At 41.1% G+C, this 26575-nt stretch overlaps 1 protein-coding gene across 3 annotated transcripts in view; it reads right to left on the bottom strand.

Moving 5' to 3' along the window:
• Positions 1–26575, bottom strand: part of pacrg (PARK2 co-regulated) — a 159931-nt gene that overhangs the window by 66838 nt on the left and 66518 nt on the right. For all 3 annotated transcript variants that reach the window (XM_085144046.1, XM_085144044.1, XM_085144045.1), the window contains one exon: positions 8275–8446. In XM_085144046.1, the coding sequence (XP_085000172.1) occupies positions 8275–8446 (172 nt within the window). The remainder of the gene's footprint in view (positions 1–8274; positions 8447–26575) is intronic.

Genomic DNA, 26575 nt, shown 5'->3' with positions numbered 1-26575 from the left:
TAAAATGGTAAATAAATGGTAAATGGCCTGTATTTGTATAGCGCTTTACTAGTCCCTAAGGATCACAAAGCTTTACACATCCAGTCATCCACCCATTCACACACACACTCACACACTGGTGATGGTAAGCTATATTGTAGCCACAGCCTCCCTGGGGCGCACTGACAGAGGTTTATAGGTAATTTTATTAAACAATGAAATTACCTATAAACAAGGTCAATGAATGCGGCAATATGAATAATAATACTTAAATGTACTGAAATATACAGTTAACAGTTGGTTTAAATAATAATAACAATGGATTGCATTTATATAGCGCTGTTCAAGACCCTCAAAGCGCTTTACAGTTCCACTATTCATTCACTCTCACATTCACACACTGGTGGAGGCAAGCTACAGTTGTAGCCACAGCTGCCCTGGGGCAGACTGACAGAAGCAAGGCTGCCATATCGCACCATTGGCCCCTCTGCCATCACCAGTAGGTGGAGGTGAAGTGTCTTGCCCAAGGACACAATGACCGAGACTGTCCGAGCCGGGGCTCGAACCGGCAACCTTCTGATTACAAGACGAACTGCCAACTCTTGAGCCACGATCGTGTTAGGATGCTTGGGTCGTTGACCCAGGGTTTTTGAGTTTATTATATTATTTATAATTTCTAGTCTTTGGGTTTTCGTTAGAGTCATGTCTTATGGTTTGTCTCTGTGTAATCCTTAGTTGCTGTCTCCCCTGTCTGCTATATCCCCGTGTCAATTTGAAAGATTGAAAGTTCAATCTTTCAAATAACGGACAGATATTTGTGAAATTATGATACATTTGTGAATGTATTTTAACAATCTGAATATGCATATGTACAGACAAATATATTTAAAAAACAAGAAAATTATGTTTTATTACATTTACAGTGATTTTATGTTATTTTACATTTGAAATGTAAAATCACAGTCTATTTATGTAAATTTAATGATATTCTAGAAAAACAGTACAAAACTGTAAAATACACTGTAAAATACTTTTATATTACAATATTTTTTTTACAGTGTATGCTTCAAGATGAGTACAAACTTGATAGCAACACTATATGAATAGCCCTGCATGTAGCTCAAAGGCTTCCAGAAGCGAGAATAATGACTAATTAACTTCCAGAAACTGCTACTGTGAGCCCCTGTCTAAATGAATGGAGCCTGAAAGTGGTTACCTAGCTACCTGCCTCTAACTAACTTGTAACAGTAACTAACCCAACCAGTGGGATTACATGTTTGTGTGCAGCCAAGTGAAACCCTTTGTCTTTCAGAGGAATTGGAGGGACATTTGCGATCTCTGCCATGACAGAATTCTTCCATGAATCTCTATTCATTCATTCATGGATCTCTGTTTTTCTGGCTGCTACTTAAGTCCTTTGTACATTAGAATCAATATATATTTCAAGTCATTAGTAGAAATAGTAATTTACCCATACCTAGCTGCAGCACCTTATTCAAACTCACATAAGACTAACCGAGAGAGAGGAAAATAGCACCAGCCCTAAAAGATTGTGTGTGAGCAGCAAAGAGAACAGCGTACTGCATCACTCAGTGCAAGTGTTAAAACAGCTAATATGCAAACATGGAGCAGTCCCGAGCACACGGAGCCACACTCTCATACACCACTCACACATCACACACACAAGCGCACCCGTACGTGTGCGCGTACATGAGTGCACATTCCAGTGCAAGCATTTTACAAGCAATGAGACAAAAATGTCAGCCTCAGTCACGAGCACAGGCAGTGCTGAATGTGGCAGTAACAAAACACGAACCAAGTTACGCAATGTTAGAAGAGTCACATAAACAACATGAGGCTCAAAGGTTCAAGGAATATTGCATACTGCATTCAGAAAAGACTATGTGAACCAGGGCCACTGCTTTGTGTCCATCTGAGAGCAGGAGAATGAGAAGGAGCGTGACTTTGTCTGTGTCGGCGACAATGTGCGAGTGTGTGAATGAGCGAGTGAGTGAATGAGTGTGTGCTGAATGAGCAAATGTATTGTGCTTCACGCCATCTCTCCATCGTTGCCTTAGTGTCTCCCCCGGATAGACAAGCGCAGTGATATCTGCCATCACCGAGATAAGGTGGAATGTGGAATGACAGGAATTTCAAACCTACATAACAAACAATGAAATTCTAATTACCAGCGAGCGCAAACAATTTTCCCTGCTGTGACATTTGGACCGCGGGACTGTTCAATTATTCATCAGCACTCTTGCCTCACTGCAAAAAAGAAAAAAAAAGAAAAAGAGAAAGAGAAAGGAAAAAAAATTAAAAGAGCCAGAGTGGAAGGCAGCCGAGGGCCTGATATATTAATGCTGGTTTAAAACCTGTGTTGGGACAAATCTGAATAATCATCTATTCATGCTAAGGCCTGTTTCGTATTCAGCGTGGAAATAAAACAACACTGACCCTGTATTCTGCTTCCTGTGAAATGTCAGAGGCAAGGGGCGACACCTCGGAGAGTTTAGCAGTGAATTGTTCTCGCTCGGGGTATAAATACACTTCTGAGATCAGACGAAGATGTTCTCGTGCAGAGGCGTAACTGAGGATCTCCTTGTAATGAAAGTCTCATTTTAGTTCAAAGCCGAACAAATGCTCTGCCAATCAACTGCACGCAGGCATGGCTCAGAATCTTCCTCCTTGTTTAAGGACGCCAGAGAAAGCCCAAAACAACGGCGTTTCAAAAACATTCCGCCTTGTCTCCTGAGTCACCTTGGATCTGTTTGGCTGAACAAAACCATTTTTTACGACTTTACTTACACAAATTGATGTTTCATAGCAAACCATTTGTCATTTCAAACACACACCGGGAAAAACAAAAGCCTTCTGAAATGCGTCAACGCCACAAAAATATATTAAATGCTAGAAAATCTGCTCTCGCCTCTTTTCCCACAGTAAGGTATTCTTTCTAAAGCAAGCAAAAAGGGAGCATGGTGTACAGTAGGAAAGAGTTCAGTCTTTAAGTCACTGAGGACGGGGCCTCAGAGTATAATGTCAGCCAGAGCCTTCCTCATTGTGTATTCTCATTGGGTGACCTGCAGTCATCATCAAAATTCACCAGGGCCTGATGTGGCTCAGTCGCTCTGCAGATAAGAGTCTGCCAGCCACATTGAAGATGTATTAACGTCAGAGGAGAAAAATATATATCTTGCCATTTTAAACTGTGGATGGCTTTTTACTTTCTTCCTCTTTCTGCCATCCCTCCTTCTTTCCAACGCCATAGAAAAGTAATTAATCTGCAACAGAGACACGGACTGGTGGCTTTGCCTTGTGGATGGCAAAACGGGACTGATTTTTAATAAACGAAAAAGTTAATAAGGAGCAAGCCATTTAAAATTCCATTATCAGGGCGAAGTGTGTGTTTTCATTAGGGGCATAACCATCACCTTTGGTCTGGCCTCCAGAAGGCAAATGGCCAAAACTGCTGAGCGGTTTGAACTTATAAAATGCTGTCTGGGTTACTGAGTAGCCAAGTACCACTGTGTATAATGATTAGTTGTGTGTAAAGTGAGTGCTTCATTACAGAGGGCCGAATAGACATTTTGCTTTCACGTGCCTGTATAGAGATTTACAATCTATCTGTGGTGGTAGAGGAGGTTGCAAACACACGTGTGCAAGCAAAAGAAGGCAAACCAGTGCTTAAATTAATTATTAATATAAATACTTATTGACAAAAAACTTTGAAGCACTGACTGGTTATCTCATTTATCAACAAACTCCAGCTGAGCGGGGTTGAACTGCAGCTGGTAGTCCTTGCTCTGCTTAGTGTAGTGGCAGCTCATGAACCAATTCTCTACCAGCTGCAGGTTTTGGTTGGAGTAACCCTCAAGCTCACAGCATAGGAAAGGAAGGGCCATCTTCACCAGCTTCAACACGAGAAGGTGGATTTGAACAAGAGAGAAAAAATCAATCAAAAGATTCAGAGAATCTGGAGAAAACTCTGTGCACAAAGGGCAAGCTTGACATTCAACACCAGATGCCTGTGATCTTTAGGCCCTTAGGTGGCACTGCATTAGAAACATGGAAATCACTGCCTGAAATCACAGTTTTCTGTGCCACCCAAAAATGTAAGTTGAAGTTCTATCATGCAAAGAAGAAGGCACAAAAGCTGCATCTCAGATGGAAAAACAAGCTTGTACATCTGAAAGCCACCGTCAATCCTGAGCTGTAAATACAGGTTTTAAAGCAGCAACATGATCATACCCAGGTGGCTTTTTCAGGAATGGGCTTGCATATTTCAGCAAGACAATGCTAAACCACATTAATCATAACAGCATGGCTTTGTAGTAGAAGAGTACAAGTTGCTGAACTGGCCAGCCTATAGTCCAGACCTTCCCACAAGTGAAATGTTTGTCACATTATAGAAAGAAAACTATGACAACAGAGATCAAGGTCAGGGGACCAGCTAGAATCTTACATCAGACCAAATTTGGGACAACACTGCTCTCCTAAAAGTCTGGTCTCCTGAGTTCATTTATTGTTGTTAAATGAGAAGGAGATGCTACACATCGAAAAACACATGCCTGTCTCTTTTTTCTTAAAATGGTAGATTTTCACATAATCATTTGATAAAATATTGTTTTATGAAATTTGCAAATCACTGCATTCTGCTTTTATTTACATTCCACAGAGCATCCCAACTTTTTAGAATCGGGGTTGTTATAAAGCAGTAAAGCGTACGCACACACGACACTTCGGAGTTGTTACACTGTATGATGTGAAACAGTTAAGACCGAGCAGCTTGTGCTCAGTGCGACTTTCTGCCAGGGTCAGTCTGTCACCGTGTCTCTGTGTCTCCAACAGCCCTGCCTGGTGTTGGCCGTCATGCCCCTCTGCCTCCACAGACATCCAACACCCACACATAAACAAGAAGCACACACACGTACACACCCCCAGCCAACTGCCCATGACATGAACACTACCGCAGGCTCACTGGGCGCCACTTAAAGGCTCCCACTTTGAAACTGACACTCCACTTGGCAGTGGCGCCAAACAAAAGAGTTTCTGTGTGTGTGTGTGTGTGTGTGTGTGTGTGTGTTTGAGACTTTGTGCCTGTGCATGTGCTGAAATTTTTTCAACAAAGCCACACTTTGCATTCCTCCAACTTCTTCTTTCCTTGTTCTTCCTTGTTCTTGCCGCACATGAAACCTTTCCCGTTCGCGTCCCTATGAATTCCGAAGTCTATTTTTGAAGTCGTAAACCACTTCGCCCTCAGGCACGGCCTTTCGAGCCCTCCTTAAACATGTGTGTGTATGTGTGTGTGTGTGTGAGACTGTGCGCACGCGTGGAAACGTGTCAGCCTGGAAAGGTAAGGAGGCACAGCATGATGACACAGTTAAATGTAGCATGTCACCACATTCATGGCAGATTATCAGGCATACTTTTAGAGCCAGCGTCTTCCGGCAAATGCAAAATAGAAAAACAGAAAAAAAAACAAGGACGCTTCACCCTGAGGGTTAATGCAATAATAGGAACTGTATGACAGCGAAACCAAATTAGGACGCCACATCAGGACTGGTTGTATAATATTAGAAGCGGCTGTAGCAGCAGACTGCAAGACAGGTGATTCTTTTCCTGGTAAAGCATGTTGTTCTATTTTTGTTGCATCGAATCTCCAAAGCAAAGTCTGAGAAAGGTCTAAGAAAGATATGTATGTAAATATAATAAATATATATTATCTATAAAACCAAAGTGAGAAATCCATTTTTATTAAGGTCAGATTCCTTAACCCTCTAACTCTTGCCCCTTACTCCTAACTATAACGTTACCAGGCCCTTTATTTGAGTGTTTTTGATATGAAAGTTGGATATTCATGGTTGGAAATTCATTTTCATGGTCCCAGTCTACGACCCAGCTTTCGTGTTTTGACTTTTGATTCAGGTTTATTTAATATTCTGTTCCTAGTATTTCATTATTATAGTTGTGATCTCTGCTTGTAGCCTGAGGTCTTAGTTTGTTATCTAGGCTTTAGGTTTTCTGTTATCATTCCTCTCTGTGTTCCCCGTCCTCTTGTGTCTAGTTTCCTGTGTTGTTGTAGCGCCCTGTGATGTCTGTCTCTCTCTCTCTTTCTTTTCCCTTGCTCTCTCACTCTTTGTCTTTAGGTCATGTCTGTCATGTCATGTCTGCATGTGATTCTTATGTTCTAGTTTGGCTGTTGCTTGCTTCCATGTCTTTTTATCCCCTGTAGTATAAAGCTCAAATGTCCTTGTCCAAGTCTCAGTGCTCTTGTCACTTCCTGCTTTATTCTGATAGTCACTTGTCTTGTGTGCAAAATGTTCAGTTTTGCTTTGCCTATCTCATAGCAGTGTTGGTCGAGTTACTTGAAAAAAGTAATCAGTAACTGATTACTAATTACTTCGCAAAAAAAGTAATCCTGTTACTTTACTGATTACTTATTTTCAAAAGTAATTAGTGACTTAGTTACTTAGTTGCTTCAGCCCAATTCTACTTTTTCTACATAATCCATCATATAAAATGCAACCAAATGAAAAAGTCTCTTTTTAAAACTTGTTTTATTAGTTTTAATCTTTTAACTTTATGCATCAAGCAAACATTAAATTATATGCAACATTCTCTGATTGGAAGAAATTTGTTTAACATTTAAACCTATTTTCTGCACATTCAAGCACATAAAATAAAATTGTTTTTTGTGTTTACACTCAGTCTTTCAAATAGATGCAAGTGAAACACAGCAGAAAATAAATAAAATCAAAGACTCAGCGGTCCTGTTGCTCTATTTTCACCTGTATAGCAGGAGTTGGGCAGGCGGAGGTTTGCCCTGGTGCAGGTGTGTCGCAGCGGTCAGTGGAAGGATACGGCAGTTTCTCTGTGAATTTCACATTCCAGTGGCAGCGCACTCGGTGTTTGCTCGGAAGTTTAGGGTTTTTTTCACTGTAAAAAGAAGTTTTCTTCCCACGCAGTGAACAGCGGACGCTAATGTTTTTGTCACTTTTTACAGAATCAAACTCAAAGTAAGGTCAGTACTTCCACGCTTTAAACGCTGCACGCTCATACTCTCTCCCGCACTCGTTATATTATCCATTTTTGATCTGCACACAGCTTTTGCCACAAACGTCGCACTTGCTTACGTCATTGTCATGAGACACTCAGTAATGCAGCGTGCTTACGGGAAAGTAACAGTAATCTAATTACCTTTTTTGCAATAGTAATTCCTTACTTTACTTGAAAAAAGTAATCGGATTACAGTAAGTAATGCATAACGCTTACTTGTAACGCGTTACTGCCCATCTCAGCTCATCAGTTAGATTATGTTCAGCTGTGTTCCCACCTGTGGTCCACACACATGTTTGCCCTTGTGTGTGTAAATAATGTCTGCATCTCCCTCTGTTTGTTGTCTGGATTTGTAGTATATTCCCAGTTTTAGTTTTGTAATCTGTAATTCCAGCAATGAAGCTGTGTTTTGAGTTCAGTTCCGTCTCCGAGAGTCCTGCATTTTGGGTCCTTTCCTGCCTGCTTCCCACAGCGTAACGGCAGATATAGCCTCCATGCCCGTATAGTGAAGCCAACATTGGCTTTGATTGCAAAAAGACCTCTGCTCACGTAGAAGCAGAGGCCTGCAGTACAATGACTCTCTCCTCCTGAGACCTCAGTGAACAATTTCCTAGCCAGTTTATGGGTTCAGTAATTCCACTAAAAGGAATGCCTTTTAGTGTCAGAGATCATAAGCTAATGAGGCTGCCACCAAATAGTGAATAATGAAATAATGACATGCAAAAATATTTATTAAGACTGCAGTTCAAGACTGAGATGATTACTCTGCTGTCTATCAGTGAGAAAATAATAATAATATTTACATATACAAAGATTTGGAAAAGTAATTCAAATGATGATGAAGATGATGAGGACATTTTGCTGCCAAAGCTAATTGAAAGGCTGCTATATTTTAACATCACAGAAAATTGCCATGATAATAACTCTGTGTGATTGCAAAGCAGACTTTAGCCCTGAAAAGTAATCATTAAAACCGTCAAGTTACACATATTTGAAACTTCATCTGTGGTTTCTCTCTCCTTCTAATTAGCTTTAAAGATGTGATTTTCACGTTAAATCCGGCTCCTCGCTTCTACTAACACTGTAACTGACTTGGATTTGTCTCCAGGTGACAAATCTGAGCAAACGAGAGAGCGAAGCGAAGGTAAAATGACATGACAAACTGGGTCACGTGAGAGAGGAGCTCTGTTTTGTGTGGTTGGTAAACCGTGAGTGCGGGCACCCTCCCAGACTTACTCCTGATGGGCATGATGAGCTGGGGGATGACAGGCAGGATCTTGGGGCCTCCGCGGTCCAGCATGTCATGGATTCCCTGGCGGGCGAAGAGCTCATACGGAAAAGCAGTCTCAGTTAAACCATCAAAGAACAGTGGCAGGTAGTGGTGGTAGTCCAGTGTCTCGACGTCCACCTGAGGACAGAAACACACATTTATATCACAGGTAACATTAGCTCCCTATTAATCTTACTATTAAACTTACTAAAAATACTTAATCTTAAGCTTGTCTCGTTAAAGCTTTGGGTGTGTAACAGAAGGTTATAAATGTAAAAGCTCAGATTTTGAAATTTAAGTCAGGACTTTAAATAAGCCACTCCAAAACCTTCATTTTGTTTTGTTTTTTAGCCATTCAGAGATGGACTTGCTAATGTGTTTTTAATCATTGTGCTGCTGCATAAGTGTGCCTGAACTTCAGGGCACAAACTGACGGATGGACATTGTCCTTCAGGATTTTCTGGTACAGAGCAGAATTCAGGGATACATCAGTTATAGCAGGTTGTCATGGACCCACACTATCACACCAATGTTCTTTGGACTGATGAGACAAATGTTGAATTTTATTTGTAAACGCTGCATCCTGCTTGCGATGGAACTGCCTCAATGCCATTTATTCCTAGTGTCTTTCTTATTGCTGAATTGTGAACTCTGACCTAATTGAGGCGAGTGAGCCTTGCATGTCTTTAGATGTTGTTCTGGGTTCTTTTGTCACCTCCTGGATGTGTTGCTGATACACTCTTGGAATAATTTTGGTAGGCTGGCCACTTCTGGGAAGGTTCACCACTGTCCAAGTTTTCTCTATTTGGGGACAATGGCTGTCACCATAATTCACTGGAATCCCAAAGCCTTAGAAATGGCTTTGAAGCCCTTTCCAGACTGATCATTCCAATGATTTTGTTTCTCAGCTCTTTCATTAGATGGTGGTTAGATGCTTCTTCTTGAGATCTTTTAGTCTTCTTCACTTTGTCAGATAGGTTATATTTAAGCAGTTCAACAGGTCTCACAGTAGTCAGGCCTGCATGTGGCTAGTGAAATTGTTTTCACATAAGATCAGGAAGATTTACATTTTTTTCACTTAATAAACAAATCAGAATTTAACACGTATTTTTATTTATTTGTCTTATCTTCGTCTAATCTTTGATATTGTTTGATGATCTGAAACATGTAAGTGTGACCAAAACTGCTTATCCTTGTCAGGGCTAAATGTGATCAATATGGGGAAAAAAAAGAAATCGGGAAGGGGACAAATACTTTCTCACAGCATTGTTATATTCTGGATTACTCCCCTAAACGTAAAAAAGAGTAGTGTGTGTTAAATGTGAAAGACGTCCTGATTAAGTTTCAGGATTCGGTGAGCTGGTGAATGTGTTGCTTACAGCCATGAGGCCCCCTCTCATTCTTTGCCCTTTCTCTTTGTTTGTCCTTGGCTCTGCACAAAACTAGGGCTAAATCTCCTCTTGCCCTCATTTATAACCCTCGCAGTGAACACATACACTCACCTACACACTCTCACACACACACACACACACTGCTAGGGGACAGCTGTTCAGAAGATCATGACACCACAGCATGTGGCGTCCTGTGGGGGCTGACATGTTAACACCTGTTTACACCATTTACAGGACAGACAGAGAGACGTGCAGAAACAATCAGGTGGTAGATGAAGATATTTGTCCGGCTACAGGCTGCTGGCAGACTTTGATGTTGTTCAGCTGTGTTCGTGTCTATTGCGTGACACGTGAAAGTGAAGTCTTTCATGTGTGAGAAGCTATTGGGCTAGAGCCACTTAGGCACAATGAACTCGAATGCACAGGTGATCCAAAGGAAGCTGTCCTTGAGTTACGAAATGCACGCAAATCTTACATCTAGCCGTGGCTCACACAGCATGTGCATGTATACCGAGGTACCGAGTGTGTATCAATGCTTTATGCTTTAGTGCACAGACAAAAAAGGCTATAAGAATTACAATAAAGTCACCTTCCTAAAATGACATATCCCTCCCAACTCCAAAGTACTGAAATAATTTTTAAGTGACCACGTGCATGTTCACATAAATTCTTGTGACAATGTGCTGTATGTTATTCACTTTACCTGTCAGTGGCTTTAATGTTGTTGATGATTGGTGTGTACAGGCGCACCCTACTGGGTCACGCTGCTCTGTGCTGAAATGTCACCCAGGCAGTGACACTGTGTGCTTTTAAGTCCCTCGCCCCACTGCCGGTCAGAGCCGAGACTTCAAAGCAGGGCTGACCGCCTTTACCTCGCTCAAGCTGCCAATCCTCCCTGTCGCACAGCTAACTGCCTCCCCACCCCGGGTAAACACAGAGATGGAGGAGGACAGACTAAAGATGGAGACAGGGCAAAGATGGCGACAGAGAGGGAGAGCTTGCGCTGTTAGCGCAGAGAGAGACAAGGCTGATTGCTTTGAGGCAATTTGCAACCTTGACCTTTCCCCGCGCTTGGTCAAGATGATCACCGTGAGTCAGGCTGACTGGAGACAAGAACAAAAGCAAACACGAGCCCAGAGAGCAGGGGTGGACAGGGGATGAGAGGGTGAGGAGAGGCGAGATGACACTACATCACCGTGCTGCTCACTAGCCAGTGGCAGTCAGTGGTACACAGGGACACGTCATGCCATAAGCAGCTTTTCTGGATGAGGCTACAGAAATAACACAAACAGCAGACACAATAAAACACTATCACAAAACCCCTTTTTAACCAGTACACTTGGCCTTGTAGAAGCAACTTTAAAATCCTTAACTATTAACACTGGACATAGCAGGCAGTGAATTTCCCAATGTATTATTTAAATACTGCTACATTAGAAACAATGCACGACATAAGTAGGATATTTCATTCAGCTGTAAATTAGATAAATTGAATCATTATTATGGAATTAAATAACATAAAAAGGGAGGAAAAACACCCTAATTTGAGTAAATGGAAAAGAATAATACAAAACTACAGCCTATAGAAAAAAAATACCCACAAAATGCAATTAGTTTAAATGTAAAAAGATGTGAACTCTACACCAAAATGTGAAAACCTATGTGATGTCTTTTCCCCCTAGCTTCAAATTATGCTTTAACGTAATATGCGACTTTTTAAAATGAATTCTTACTTGCAGAAACAAAAAAATGACACACAGGAGAGGAAAAAGTCAAAGTAATACCTGGGGCTAACAGAAAGTGGCACACGCAGTTTTACTTTTCACTGTTAGCACATTATCTCCTCTCACACGACTACGTTGTGAACCTGCGATGTTGCGTGAATAATTACCTGAAGCATTAATTTGCTGCTGTTGTGAACTCTGATGCTCATAATCAAAATCCCATAAACAAGCACTTAGGGACTGACTGAAGATTCCAGTTAGCACCGGCAGAGTGAGGACAATCAGCAAACACTCCTGCAAGCTTGCACTGTTTCACATAAACACATACATTCCTGGGGAATCTTAATCAGACACTGTGCTGAGCGCTAACTCTTGCATCCGCTATTGATTGTCCGCCCAGGTTTGTTTGTCTTTCGGTGCCTGAGGGAATCCCTCCGGAGTCTGGGGAGTCAATGAGAGTGGAGCACAGAAAGACTATCAGCCCAGCAGCAGCAATTAGCCCTGGGACTCAGACCTGCGTGTCTCCTCTGGTCAGCGCTGCAACGGCAGACAGACAACAACAGAAGCAGGCCAGCCTCTGCTCATTAAACAGCGGTATCAGAGGCCCCTGACAGCCACAGGAGACCAGGAGGAACAGAAAACAGCAGGTTGCCACTTTAAATACATAATACCTGGACGCCATTTGCTGTGAGGTGTGTGAATACATGTACGTGCGACTCCATATGAAGCCCGGGAGTGTGCACAGACGTGATAAGCTGCAGTTTTTCAGTGGCAGTGTGTATTATTTCTGGTACACACTCTGGGGACATAGAGGCTATAGAGAGAGTGTGAAAGTGACACGGAAAATGGCGGGGGGTTGTTTTGGGGGGTTTGAACCTGAGGTAAGTGCCGTGGACTATGTCACATGTGATCTGATGTAACAAACAACACGCTGACACTTCCCATTACATCGACTGGTTCAAGGTTTTGTGGGAGGGGGCGGGAGTCGCTGTGTGTAAACTTACATTTCCAAAAGAGCAGCAGCAGACATCTAATCAAACTAAAGTAGCTGATCAAATCCTGGCCTGGTGACGCACTGGTGTTGTACCTGCACTTTCAACTGAATGTTTGCGCGGAAACAAAAAAACACTGTCATCTTATCTTGCTGTCTTAGTGAAGCCTGCCTCATAGAACAGTCACGAAACAGGCTGCACTGCAGCTGTTTGACAGTGATGCTATTTTAATTGATGATGCCATAATGACTTGACCTGGATTCTGCCTCCTGTTAACACAAGTACAGGTTGCTGTATTTAGATGAGCTGGCAGATGAGCTGCTGTCAATTATTTCAGCTTTAAGAGGGGAACAGGTTTCCTATTGGAGCCGCTAACACTGTGAGTCATTCACCGCACAGTCAGAGTAGCCAAACAAGCATCTATTAGTTCTGCTGTAAATGTATTACACAAGACCAAAAAAGAATACAGAGCTCACACATGACAGAAAAAAAAACAGTGTGCGTGCATCTAAAAGATAGGCCCAGGAAAGAAATACACCCTAGAAGAGCTATAAGTTATGAGGGATGCAGGAGGCAGGTGTGAACCAACCGGAAACTAAAAATAACCACACACAGCACAACAGTGTAGTCTGGGCTCCACCATGTAATTAACTAACCAAACACTGACTGTACATTGTGTGTTGGTCAGGGTTTTTTTTTTTCTATAACCTGTGTTGTTCGGCAGCTTCAGCAAACAGGATCATGATCTATTGAGCCAAACACACTTGCCTTGCTCTATGAACTCTCTATAGATGCCTCTTCCTAGTCAATTTCTTTTTTTATTCATTTTAATAAACAGATAGTGTACCGATGCCAAAGTTGACAAACGGGGAGGGTCAGATTAGCAAGAGAAAAGAAAAAGATGATGATGATGAAAGAGATGACAAATTGGGGGAAAGATAGAAAAGATAAAAAAAAATAAGAGAAAAAGCACAAATAAAGTCAGATTCTGTTTCATTTTTTATATGCATGCATTCTTCTTTGGTAGATGTCAGATTACAGCACAGTCAGTCTGCAGCCACATCATCATGACTGAGCAAATTTTCTGAAATTTTCTTAAATGATATTTAAAAAAGGAAATTAAATTAGTTGCAGAGTTCAGTGTATCTGAGTGGTTGCAGAAACACTTATCTCCTGATTGATATTTTGTTAAGAAGTCTTGTTGCTATGATCATAGTAAGCTGTGAATAAATTTGATATCCTCCGTGTCTTTTTGCAGTAATATAACACATATCACATATTTACAAACCTTGCTAAGCATACTGAGGACGGCTCAGGATACCGTGCTGTTTGTCAGGTTTTGTCAGTTTTTGTGGTGAACAATCCCAAATGCAAACTATTGGGCAGATGAAAACAACCTTTTATTGAAAGCAAAACAAAATCCATGCACATGTCATGCAGTGCAGGACTGCCAGGAAAACACAGGAAGCGCAGAAACAGAACTCAGTATACAACATGAAATTAAGGCAAGCTGAGGAAGTAAATGCACAAGAGGAAATTAGAGCAAAGGGGAGACACCTGGGAACTAGATACAGCTGAACTAAATCTGAATAATGAGACACAGGAAGCAAAAGCACAGATACATGTCTATCAAAATAACACAGGACGTAACTAATGGCCAGTGCCATCCTCTACGCTAGGGGTGTCCAACTCCAGGCCTCAAGGTTTTAGATATCGCCTGGGTCAACACACCTGAATCAAATGATTTGTTTATTACCAGGCCTCTGGAGAACTTCAAGACATGTTGAGGAGGTAATTTAGCTATTTAAATCAGCAGTGTTGGATCAAGGACACATCTAAAACCTGCAGGACACCGGCCCTCGAGGCCAGGAGTTGGACACCACTGCTCTATGCCGTTGCATGCTGGAGCAGCAGGTTGTGGGTCGCAGATGACAACAGACTCAGTAAACTGATCCACAAGACCAGCAATGTTGTGGAGATGGAGATGGACTGTCATGGTTTGCCGGGGCAAGCTGTGTGGAGTGAAGAATAACGGACCCAAACCCTGGCACAGGCTGAGATGCGATGAGGGAGCTTTATTGACATGTGGTGGAAATACAGACAGCAACGAAGGTGACAAGGACAAAAACTAAGACAAACCTAGACTGGGAAAAAACTAGCAAACAAAAATGAAACCTAAGCTCACGGGACGAAACACAGGATGATGCCAGGGTGAGACACGGAGTGACACAGGGAGGTGACACAGACGGACCGACAATGAGCATAGGTAAACACACACTATATATACATACAGAGGGGAACGAGGAATGCATAAGAGGAGGGAGGCACAGCTGATTCTAATTGACAAAGTAAAACAGGAAACACAGAATACAGGGGAACACAGAACTAGAACTCAAGAAATACTAAAAGACTAAGGAGCTAGACAGCGTGAGAACGAAACCAAAACCAAAAAGTCCAAAACATTAAAATACACTGGGTCACCGACCCAGAACCATGACATGGACTCTCTTAAAGTGGTGTCGGAAAGGTGGATGTTGTCTAAGATAAGGACACCTCCCACCCACTCTATGACGTGCTGGCCAAACACAGGAGCAGGTTCAGTCAGATACTGAGACTACCCATAATGCACCACTGAATGGCACAGGAAATCATTCCTGCCTGTACAACTCCTCCATCTAATGAACAGTACACAATGCAATAGTTCCATCCGTTTGCACATCCTCTACAGTGAAAAAAACAAATAACAAAGTTTTACAGTTTACAGATTAAAGTAAAATGTCAGTCATAAATATTTAATCTCTGTAATATTTGGGATATTTATTATTGAGCTATTTGTATATGTTAGAGCCATTTCTTATATTTTGTAACTCTGTTACTCTTCTTATTGTCTTGGACTGTAACCATATAATTTCCTTAGGGATTAATAAAGTATTCTGCTTCTCATTCTGATAAACAGCAAACACTAACAGGGTGATTAACTGTACAGGGGGAACATAGGAGAAGCATTATAAACCAACAGAAGAAATACAGTAAGAGAACAGAAGCACTGAGAACACAATAGGCAAACTAAGAATCGAAGTGCAAACGATTAATAATCACTAGAACTTTTTTTTAGATTGATTGCAGTGCTGTCTTTGCTGTCTCCTGCATATTTGGGTAAAAAAACTCAGGATAATGACAATGTTACACTAAGGCATTAATGCGATGTGATTGTAGTAATACATCAGTGCTTCCTGTCATTGATATTTCTTTAACCAGAAGCTCTAGAAATTCTCCACCACTTACTTTTTTCTTTTAAAACACGATTTAACACTAATAACATAACAATAAAAAAATCACCTTTTTTACCCAACAAAATAATAGTAATTTTTATACATAAAATAGAGTACATATATTCAGAGTTTTCTCTAGTAAGCAAGCAGATGCCGTGCTGAGCGGAGGTACTGAGTACATTTTATTAGACCAAAATTTCAGCCACTGCTTTAAGGCATCAAACCAGCTCATAAAAATATAAAGAAGTTTAGAAAAGGAATAAAGAACCAGACAAATCTTGTGACTTAGCACTGTTTTTCATTCAACATGTCCATCCACTAAATATCTATTAATTACAGAATATGATCTTTGTATGATTTTGTTTATTTTATCAATGGAAATCAACTCAAAGTGTCTTGCTCTACCTAAGAAGGTCTGCTGCTCTCCAACAATTAGGATTATCACTAAGGCTAATCTCTCTGTAACTCCAGAGTGGTACAGAGCTGGTATTCCTTGACCTTTATCTCATCATAGGGGTTTGGCTTCCTAGATGATCAAATAATAGGTACATAAAGCATTGCATTAAATTGTTATTCAGGGGGAGCATATCCCAGAAATCCCAGTCATTGTTTAAATCCCCCCCCGAGTGTGGAGGCCGAGGGTTTTTTTTATGAAGATCAGATGAATCCGCCATGACACAAGTCAATAAGTAGGAAAGGTCAGTTCACCATCAACATGACACATACTGTGTGGATAGCAAAATCACTCTTACTGCTATAAATGCATAAACTGTAAAGTCGATACTAACGTCAATAGTTGGCCAGAGATGCTCAGCATGTTTAGTTCGAGTTTCATCTTATATATATAAAAAAACATGAATTCAGCTTTCAATTTTTTTCAACACACAGAGAACAAAGATAACAATGCACATAGGAAAATCGTGCCTGAACAGATGTGTGCAAACGTTTTTTTCTGTAGAGGTTGCTGAGTTAGCCAAATCCTGAGAAATAACAGCTGGTGCCCACCTGACTGTAGGTTGCTGCTAACTTTGTCTCTTAAAATACCACTGAAGCACTTTTGTACATCCAGCTTCCTGTTCTCTGTGAAAGTGTTAACACATGTTGACGTCTCCTCATTAACTAAATTAACACAGTAGCAGCAACATAAGTTCTGGCTTTGACATAAATATTGTCTTTTATTTTGAACGAAACTGTGTTTGGATGGATGCTGCACCTCTAACACAGCTTTTTTTTAAAATAAGCTGTTATAGCAGCACCTCTCCAACATTTCAGAAACTGTCGTGAGCGCACAGCACAGACAGGTAATAATTTATTCATACTAATCCAAGCTTGTTTCCAACTGTGCCACAGGTGCACAGCACACCTGTGGCCACAATGTTTCCAAAAATCAGTCGGCATGCTGCGTGAGCTCACTGCGAATACGAGACAGGAGGGAAAAAATTAAAGGGAAAAGGATGAGAATATTTTGACTTCCTTGGAGGTCACAATAAGAGGAGCAAGACTGGAATAGGCAAACGATAAGCAAGGGAAAGAGGAGTGAGTCACTCTCGCTATCTCCCCTGACAGCTGTTTCCATCTAACAAGCATGCAAGTATGCTCAATTCATAGCACTAGTAGCCGAGTGCATGGTGTCAATTGAAATGATACCTAACACTGGATGAGACAATTTCGTGGCTTCAAAGATAGTTCAAAACCGGGACATAGTGAGTTTTGAATTTTATGTGAACCAACCGCTCTCTCTCTCTCTCTCTCTCTCTCTCTCTCTCTCTCTCTCTCTCACACACACACACACACACACACACACACACACACACACACACATACACATATAAAAACATGCATACAAATACATGCTGAGATGAAAAGAACTTTATTTAGGTACGCAGTCTTGCCGGCAGTCTTAAATGGGGTGTTGAGGATTAAAAGCAGGAGGTTGTTAGTAGTGTAACAAACATTAGCCAGGCGAGCCGAAGGAGCGACCCTGTAAGACAGTGTTTCCATTGAGAATCTGTTTCTATTAACACTGTTGTTAAAGGTGACGAATATTCACGGTAGATGTTACAAGCTGCAAACTGTTGGAGCGTTTCCATTTTTCCCGATAAAGTCTTCATCGCACGGTGAGAGAAAACTCAAATGAATGTTTTAGCTCACATTTCACTAGCAGGGACCACATCCTTGGTAACGATGGGCGATGAGGGATGAGGAGTGTGAATAGTGCTGCGGTTTGGGGAAAGCCTTGAAGGGGACTGGCGACGGCTCTTGGGCCGGGCAGAACCCCATGTACTAACGAGAAATAGAGGGAGGAAAGGAAGAGAGGAGAGGACAGGAGAAGAGAGGAAAGAAAAAGGGGGTGGCAGGGTGGGGCATGAAAATGAGAACAGCAGGTATTGTAGGCCGGAGGGGGCGTGAAGGAGGAGTGGTCCCGCTCCTGAAATTCAGATGATATCTCCAACGTGTCATTTGAATATGTAGCAAAAAAAGGGAGGAAAGAAATGCTGCAGGCTTTTCTAAAACAGGCATATTTGCACAAACTGTCATTGTGAAAATCATTACAAAGTTTGTGCTAAAACAGTTTTTTTGTGTGTTTACATAAGAAACAAAGAATAAATTTGGCTTGTTCTCGCTCTCCCACTGAGAGCCCATCACAATTATTCCTCTCCAAACGAGAAAGGAAGTAAACCAATTAATTTGCCACATACATTTCAAACTTGCCAGCAGAAAGCTGGTAATATCCTCCGGTGGATGTGTTTACCAATTTCAATCAGCTCATGCCGTTTGTGTTGAACAAAACATACACTGCTGCCTCTGCTAGCTGCACTCGAGCTGCCAAAATATATCAGGCACTGTACGACTGCAGCGGATGACAAAATGTAAACAGAGTGACGCTGATGGAGGAGTGGAGGGGATTGAGAGCAGTAATGTTAGAAGAAGCTGAGAAAACGGTGCGGAAGCTGCTCCAGTTTTAAAGGTGAGGCAGCTAAATAAAGCTCGGATTAGGACTCCGCTCGGTGTGCGGGACCCTCTGCCACTGCGATGGAAGTAGGCCAGAAAAGTGGAGAAAAGCTGGAGGGATTCAGGAGGCCGTGACAGGAGTCATGGAACAAAATAAATGTGATCAAAGGTTTCATTCGAGTTATAAAAGTCCAGACCTACACGTACGCTTGCATGTGAGGTACAGATATTTAAAACAATCTAGCGGTGTGACCGTTCCTGCATCGTGTCTACCAGAGCCACAGCGTCTGCTTTTAGCTTCCAGTGATTACAGCTCAGCAGCCGAGCTTGACAACACACGGGCAGAGTGTAATCAAGTCGGAGAGAGCGAGGTGCAATCAGCATTTCGCCTCCAATCAGCCCCAAAATCACTGTCTCTAATCTGCAGCCAGCCATTGATGGGTTTGATTGATAGGATGGATTTGTTATCTGGCTGTGGGGGTCTGCAGGGAGCAGAACAACAAGCAAGAGACACAGTCAGCTTATCAGCTATCGCTACATTTGTTACCGCTCCCCTTGTTGAGCAAGCAGAGCTTTTCCTCACAGGCTACAACTGCAGTTCTCCTCTCATTTATCATACAGAAGAATTAAATGTGGACACTTCAAAGTACTTCCACACACAAGGGTCCCCGGGGGCATGTGTTTTCTCCCTGTTTAAAATGGAAAAGGCCTATCCATCACCGGCTGTTTGTGACGGAAACAGAAACCACAGCGAGTATTTCTCCTTGTGTGTGCGTCTGCGCGTATGACTTTGCAAGTGCATGTGGGGTATGCATGCATTAATTGCTCACGCATAAGTGTATGCGTCTGTGATTTGTACGTGTCAGACGCCTTGGAAAGATATGAGGACAGAACCATACTTTTTCTGCAAGCAAATACCGTGACTGCAGCATCTACTGTCTGCAGTTTTGATAAATCTCGCTCCTCTGCCTCAAACTACACAGACAAATCCTCACAAATGTTCAAACAAATATGCTCATTTTCAATGAGCATGTGATGAATGAGCTCCATTGATTTTGTGCACAAAGCCAAAACAATAGAGACCAAGACGAATGCTTGGCCTGTTTAAGATAACAAGGGAGCTTTACCAGGTTGAGCGACAGTCTGTCAGCGCGTTTCAAGAAAAACAGTCAACAAAGACTGGATAAAAAAAACTAAAGGGGTAGTTTACATATGTGAATGTGACCTTGACTCTCTGTTGCCAAGATGGTCAGTTGTCTCATACAGTGAAGTAGGAAAAAATAATCAAAAAAATAATCATTTGTATGTTTATACTGGTTTATAATGGATTTGGCTTTCATTTTATTAACCTTCAAGTGAGCAAGAGGGGTCATTTGTGACCTCAGCCGTATATTTAAATGTCCCGCTGTGATATTTTTAACTGTTGCAATAGTACCAGATGGAAAAACAGAAAAATGGGGGAGGTTTGCATCAGGATGGGCACAAAGATGATTTGTGGATGTAGTGAAGGAGGGTAGGTAGAGAGTTAGTGTGACAGAGGAGGCTGGTAGGGTCAGGGACAGGGTGAGATGGAAGCAGATGAGCCACTGTGGCGACCCCTAATGGGAAACACTGAAAGAAAAAAGTTTTGCCTGTTGCATTTTTCTGTTTTTTTTTTTAGTGATTCTGTAAAAATTATTTAAAATATTACACATCTACAAGATCTTTGTTTAGATTTAGTTTTAAATAGAATAAGAGAAGTAACAAAGGAGGAGAAAAAACACTGTGATGCATTCAGTGTAATTTGTTGTTGATCAAAATATTACTGATCACCAGTTGGTGTTAAAATGGTGCTTGCATAATGTAATACATAATTTACTCAAGAATACCTCATGCTTAGCAAGAAGAAACATTCAACTTTTGTTCATGTTTAAGTTTCAAGCTTATTTGTATAGCATCAAATCACTACTAGACAGTAAAGACAGTCGTGGGTCATTCCATCTCAAATCATCGTGGGAAATCACCACATGCGATTTTATGGTTCCTTTTATGGTTGTATATGTTACATTTCTTGGAGCTTTCATTCTGGCGGCTATCATCCCAGTCGCCTGGCCCCTGCTTGCCTGTGGCAGGTGTGGCTTTAGGGTTTGGTTGGGTTGGGGTTAGGACTAATGGATGGTTTTAAAAGTGTGATGATTTGAAATGGAATAAATCTATTACAGTTTAAAGCGAAAACACCAACAATGACATGATCTCCTACGAGCACTACTAGGTGACAGTGGGAGGAAAAACTCCCTTTTAACAGGAAGAAACTTCCATTAGGACGAGGCTCAGAGAGACACAGCTATCTGCACTAACCTTTTGGGAGGTTGGTTCTAGGAGAAAAGAAAAGAGAGAGCATAAGGAGACTGGCCACTATGAAAAAAAAAACAATTTAATGACATGCAGCAGTGGTATACCGTATGAACAGCTGGGGAGTAAAAAGAGGTGCATGCTCAGTGCCCATAGCAGCCACAGTCCTAACATTTTAAGTCTAATCTTAAGAGTAGAGTGTCTGTACTCTGAATCCAAACTGGAAATTGGTTCCACAAGTGAGGTGGCAGATAGGAAACTCAAAATTTGGAAACTGTATGAACCACAATTAAGCCTGCAGTCTGAGAGCAAAGTGCACTACAGAATAATATGTTGTGATGGGACCCATCATAATAAAATGGGACCTGATTATTCAAGGCTTGTATGGGAAGAGAAGAATTTTAAATCCAGTTATAGACTTAACAGAGAGTCAATATATACACCGTTTCAGTATACCAATATGATACCAACACCTTTATCTGAATAGATTTTTTTGTGTATTTTGTCTCTTTTTGCATAAAACTAATTTGAAATAATAATTAGCCGCATTAGAACATTTTAAAATATCTTTCATAGATAGAGGAAGCAGTACAGTTACAACAGACACAAAGTAACCTTGAAAAAAAGTATTTCTGCACAAAATATCATAAAGTTATAAATGACCCAAATAGCTTGGTCGATTGAGGGCTAACTAGGCCCACCAATCCCTTTTAAAACCCAGCTTTCACTCCCACCACATTTACATTTTGGTGTTGAATAAATGTCTTTCTACAGAGAGAATAGATTCGTGTTCAGTATTGGCCTGAGCTGTTCATTAGACTGCACTACATGGAGTAAAGTCTGTGAGCAAGTTTCAGCTGGCAGCTTCAGCTGCACGGCATGATACACATCTAACATGCCTCACTATCCTTATGACCTGTACCGAACACATCTTCCCAATTATGCATCATATTTAAGCTGCAAAACATCTCACATCCAATCAGAAGAAAGCTGCCCTCTACCAATACAACATCCATTACTTATCACTCTTCATTTTTAGATGTATCATATCACTGGAGGGTGATGGCCTTGGGGTGTAGACATATATAGACTTTAAATCATTTCAAACTTGACTTGTCTGACTGATCTGCACATTATGACGTGTAATGCCTTAAATCAGGCAAAAGAGAGATCGGCACAGAGGTCGATTTCTGTCTGAGTCACGTGTAAAATGGAACTGTTGGCTAAAGGATGTTAAATAATATCTTTGAAACAGTAACCAAAGTGCAAAATAGGTCATCTAAATGGACCTTGGGGAGAAATTGCGTGATCAAGAGAATATCCTGGGGAGTGCTTGCCTAATTTAAAGTTCCAAATTCTGCTAAGACACCTTGAACCAGGGACCCTGTCAAAGTTTCAAAGCCACAAACACCAATGGCTATCACATCCATGACTAACCCAAAAAATAATTAAAAGACTGCATTTTAAAATTTTTGATTCAACAAGTGAACCTCACTTTGAGCTTGTGCGTCAAGTGTACTGAGCCTGTAATGCCCACCCTGAGCTACTAAGGAGCATCGGTAGCAGCAGGCAGTGTGCTTTTCGAGCCGAGCTGCTGCAGCAGCAGCAGCAGTCACAGCAGCAGTGACAGAGAGTGTCTGTCAAGGCTCTGTCCGGCTCCTAATGGGATGTTCTTGTTGTTGCCAGCGGATAACTCTCATCCTGTGTTCTGGACTAGAGATCAAAGAGGGCCTGGACTCTGCAGAGCTCTTGAGGCTGCAAGGATGGAGAAGACAGGAACAGACGACAGAGTAAAAAGGGTAAGTAAAGGGTAAAAAACAAGAAACAATGAAAGGAACGAAGCACAAAAACAGGTAAGGACCAAAGCAAGGAAGAAAGAATCGATGAATAAAAAGAGAGAGAAAAAAGAAAATAAAAATCGTGTCCCTTTGTTCACCCTCACAGGCAGATTATAGCCCATTCTTTTATATATTTTTTTGCTTCTATCAAGGTGAGGGGAAAGAGACGAGGAAGAAAAAAAGATGAAAGGCAGCTATAAAAGTCAAGTGGGACTGTGTTGTTTTATTTAAACCTAATCCAGGAAAGCTGGGAGATTGATAAGGCTGTGGGCAGTAGCCCAATGTTGGGACTGCACAAGAAAGCATCACTTAGAGCAGAGGTTCCCAAAGTGTGGGGCCCGCCCCCTGAGGGGGCGCAGAGCCATTGCAGCGGGGGTGCAGTATGAAAAGAAAAAAAAAGAAGACACTGCTAGCATAATGGGCAGGTTTTTGACGGGGCTTCCACACAAACGCATAGCAGGAGATGAAGCATCGCCAAATATGTTTCCAAACCAAATTCCTTCCAAGCCAAAGACTAGAAAATATGGTGAAGCATATCTACCCTTTGGCTTCACCTGCACAAGTGCCAAGGTAGGTCTCCCCTGCAGAATTGGTTTTCCCTGCGTCCGGAGCACTCGCTGGGCTCTCCAAATCACGGACAAACAGTATCCCACATTCTTGATTTTTAGTTCACAAACACTTCTTGTAATGACTAACTACTCCTGACATTTTGGAGATGTTAGTTCTTTATACAGTAAAGTTACAGCGGGATACAAATAATATCAGGCTCATCCTGCCACAATTTGTTCCCCCGGTTCAAATCACAGACAAACAGTATCCCACAGTTGTTTATGTTTTTGCACAGAGAGGCATTTTTTTGAAAAATGCATTGATAGCAATGTTGAATATTACACAGGAAAAAAACAACTACACGTAAAATAATAACACTGGGATGCCTCTGCCTTTCTAAACAGAGGGACAGTAACTGCGTGTGCGTATAAAACCTGAAGATTAACAGTAACAGTATTTTGTCTCTATCTGCCATTCTGCAATTCATCTCAAGTAAACAATAACGTGGCGCACAGCGTGACGTGATAAAAGGCACATACCTTTGACGTTGCGTGAAAAACTCTGTATTCCTCGTCCACACGTAAACGCAAAAAAATAGTTTTTAAAAATCTTTGTTTCCAGTGATTCGAAACGCTGTTTACGTGTGGACGAAAGGCCCAAACTCATAGAAACAGCTGCGTTTTCAAAAATACCCACGTAGGTGCGGACGTAGTGTAAAAGAATTAGTAGTATATTTTATTACTACCTGTAATTTATTGCAGTTTACTTGTATTTGCTTAATTGTTTACTAAATGTTTGAGGTGTGAAATAAACCGCAATGGAGTTTGAAAACAAAATATGGGTTCTTACCTTTCGAGAGTCAGCCCTGCAAAACAGAGTCATGACTCCACAAATGTGGCATACTTGCTGGGTCAGTAAACGTTAACATGGAGAAGTGAGGCGTCGTCACATTCAAAGCTGACCAGGGTTTTACCATGTGAGCACATGACTGCCCTTTTTGTCAAGGGTCAGTGGTGATGTCAGCGCAAAGCTCTTTGTCAGATGACATAGAATCAGCCTTTTAAGTTATGAGTGGCAGCCAGCTGCAGAGGTGATGGTCCAGAAATCAGAACATGGTCACGTGCGGTGACAATCAAGAGCGGGGAAAAAAGGCCCCGTGATGGGCAGCCAGCAAAAGAGAAAAAAGCCCTACTTACAGCGTTACACACAGAAAGAAACACACACACAGACATAAACACACAGTTCGTCATCCACCTGCGGGGAGAAAGATGTCTTTCCCCTGTGCTGATGATAGCATCTTCCGCCCTGCAGTTCAACACAGTCACTCAAGACCTTTGACAGAAGGACTGAATTCAAAGAAAAGGATTGTTTCAGAGAGATTAATGCTCTCTACATGCAGGGCTTTACGAGTGGGATGAAAGGAAGCTTTTGAAATAGAGCAATGCACCAGTACACATGGAATTGCTGCTGCTGCTACTGCTGCAAGATTCATATTTTGGGACAGCCGGACCATTATCTTTTGATAATCATATCAATAAATGGAAAGCAATTCCCAGCACTACTGAAAGGACAGAATTTTCTTCCACTCTTGCAAGCTTTCATAAGAAAAGAAAATATCAAAGACAAAGAAGTTGGAAGCTAAAGACATTTAAAAAAGAACTATATTGCCCACCCAGTTTAAGCGAGAGATTATAGCTGATGAGTAGCCATTGCTGTTATAATATTTAAAGTATAGATGGAATGAATTATTTCAATCAGACTTATGCCTAAAGTCTGCTTGTAGGGTTCACATGCAAAATGAACTTTCTCTGCAAACATGTCACAGAGGTCACAAAAAAGCCTCAGACACCCAGGTACCATCTGATGATGAAATTCAGGCCACTCAGACCTAAGCAAACCCTTTCATAACAAAGGACAAAGAAACTATAACACCTGCAAAAGATACTCTGATCAAGAACAGCAACCCAAATCCCCACACAGAGACACAACTACAAGAATACATAAAAGAGCATTAACCTGTTACATTTTAGTTAAGATCTATTTATTGAGGAAATCTCAAACAAGATTAAATCTTGTTAGCAGAATCATTATTTTCAGGGAGAGCTTTACTCATTTCAGCAAGGCCAGGCAAAAATACTCTGCACACTATGAGTATTTCAAAGATGATACTGATACCAAGGAAACAATTTATACTCAGCACCATTTATGATACCACAGGGTGGAAAAAAGAAGAAGAAGAAGAACAACAAAAACCCATATAAAATAATATAAAGACTAAAACAATATAAACAAAAACATTAATTAATAACATTTTTCAAGTTGTCTGATGTAATGCAATGAATACATATTTTTAGGATGTCTGAGGTAGTGCTGTGCTTCTGCTTACATTTATCTATATTTTTGTTGCTAATCAAATCAAGTTGCTAAGAGAGGCTGCTACTGTTTCCATCCAGTTAATGTAACACTTTTTAAACACAAATAACTTTGTTATCTTGTGATGTTAACACCATCTATTAATATTACAGATGGGCAGAACTGATATTATTTGCTTCCTTGATTCCCACATTAACATTATTGTTTTATTATCAACTACAGCTGCTAGCTGCTACCTTGATGATAACAGACGACTGATGTGGCTAATTGCTAATAGTTGAACATATCATGTTCAAGAGTGTGCTGGCTGTTGCTCAAACCGGAGTTTTAGTTTCACTGATCTCTCGAAATTCCTCTTAATTTAAAGCAAAGGATTACTATAGCATTATAGTACAGTTATTATTAAAAGACTTATGTGTACTATACTATATTATTATTATAGTATAGTACACATTATAGTACACTCTAACTGAAATTAGCTGATTGTAGCACAAGTGTAAGTCAAACCGATATGCGGAATCGATAAGCAACCAGGAACTGAACTAATGGGAAACTGTTCTCTACAAGTACTGGTTCTCATTTCACACTCCAACTCCTGGCCTGGGAGACAAAACTAATTAGACTGACATAACATGTGGGTCTTCTTCATGCTGTTTCATAAAACACTCACTTGTCCAAAAAATAAAATACAAATAAACTACTTGCAATGTCATAAAATCTCTTTTCATCACTGCAAGCTCAAAAATACAGGCATGCACACACACAGCTGGAGAATGCGAAGATTGTCTGTTTCTCGGAAGGAAACAGTGGACAAATATATTCTACAGTCTGTAGAAGACAGTGAA

The sequence above is a fragment of the Neolamprologus multifasciatus genome, chromosome 19, assembly GCF_963576455.1.
Source record: "Neolamprologus multifasciatus chromosome 19, fNeoMul1.2, whole genome shotgun sequence".
NCBI classification, from domain to species: Eukaryota; Metazoa; Chordata; class Actinopteri; order Cichliformes; family Cichlidae; genus Neolamprologus; species Neolamprologus multifasciatus.
The sequence above is the reverse complement of the archived record's forward strand: the minus strand, read 5'-3'. Positions and strand labels throughout refer to the sequence as shown.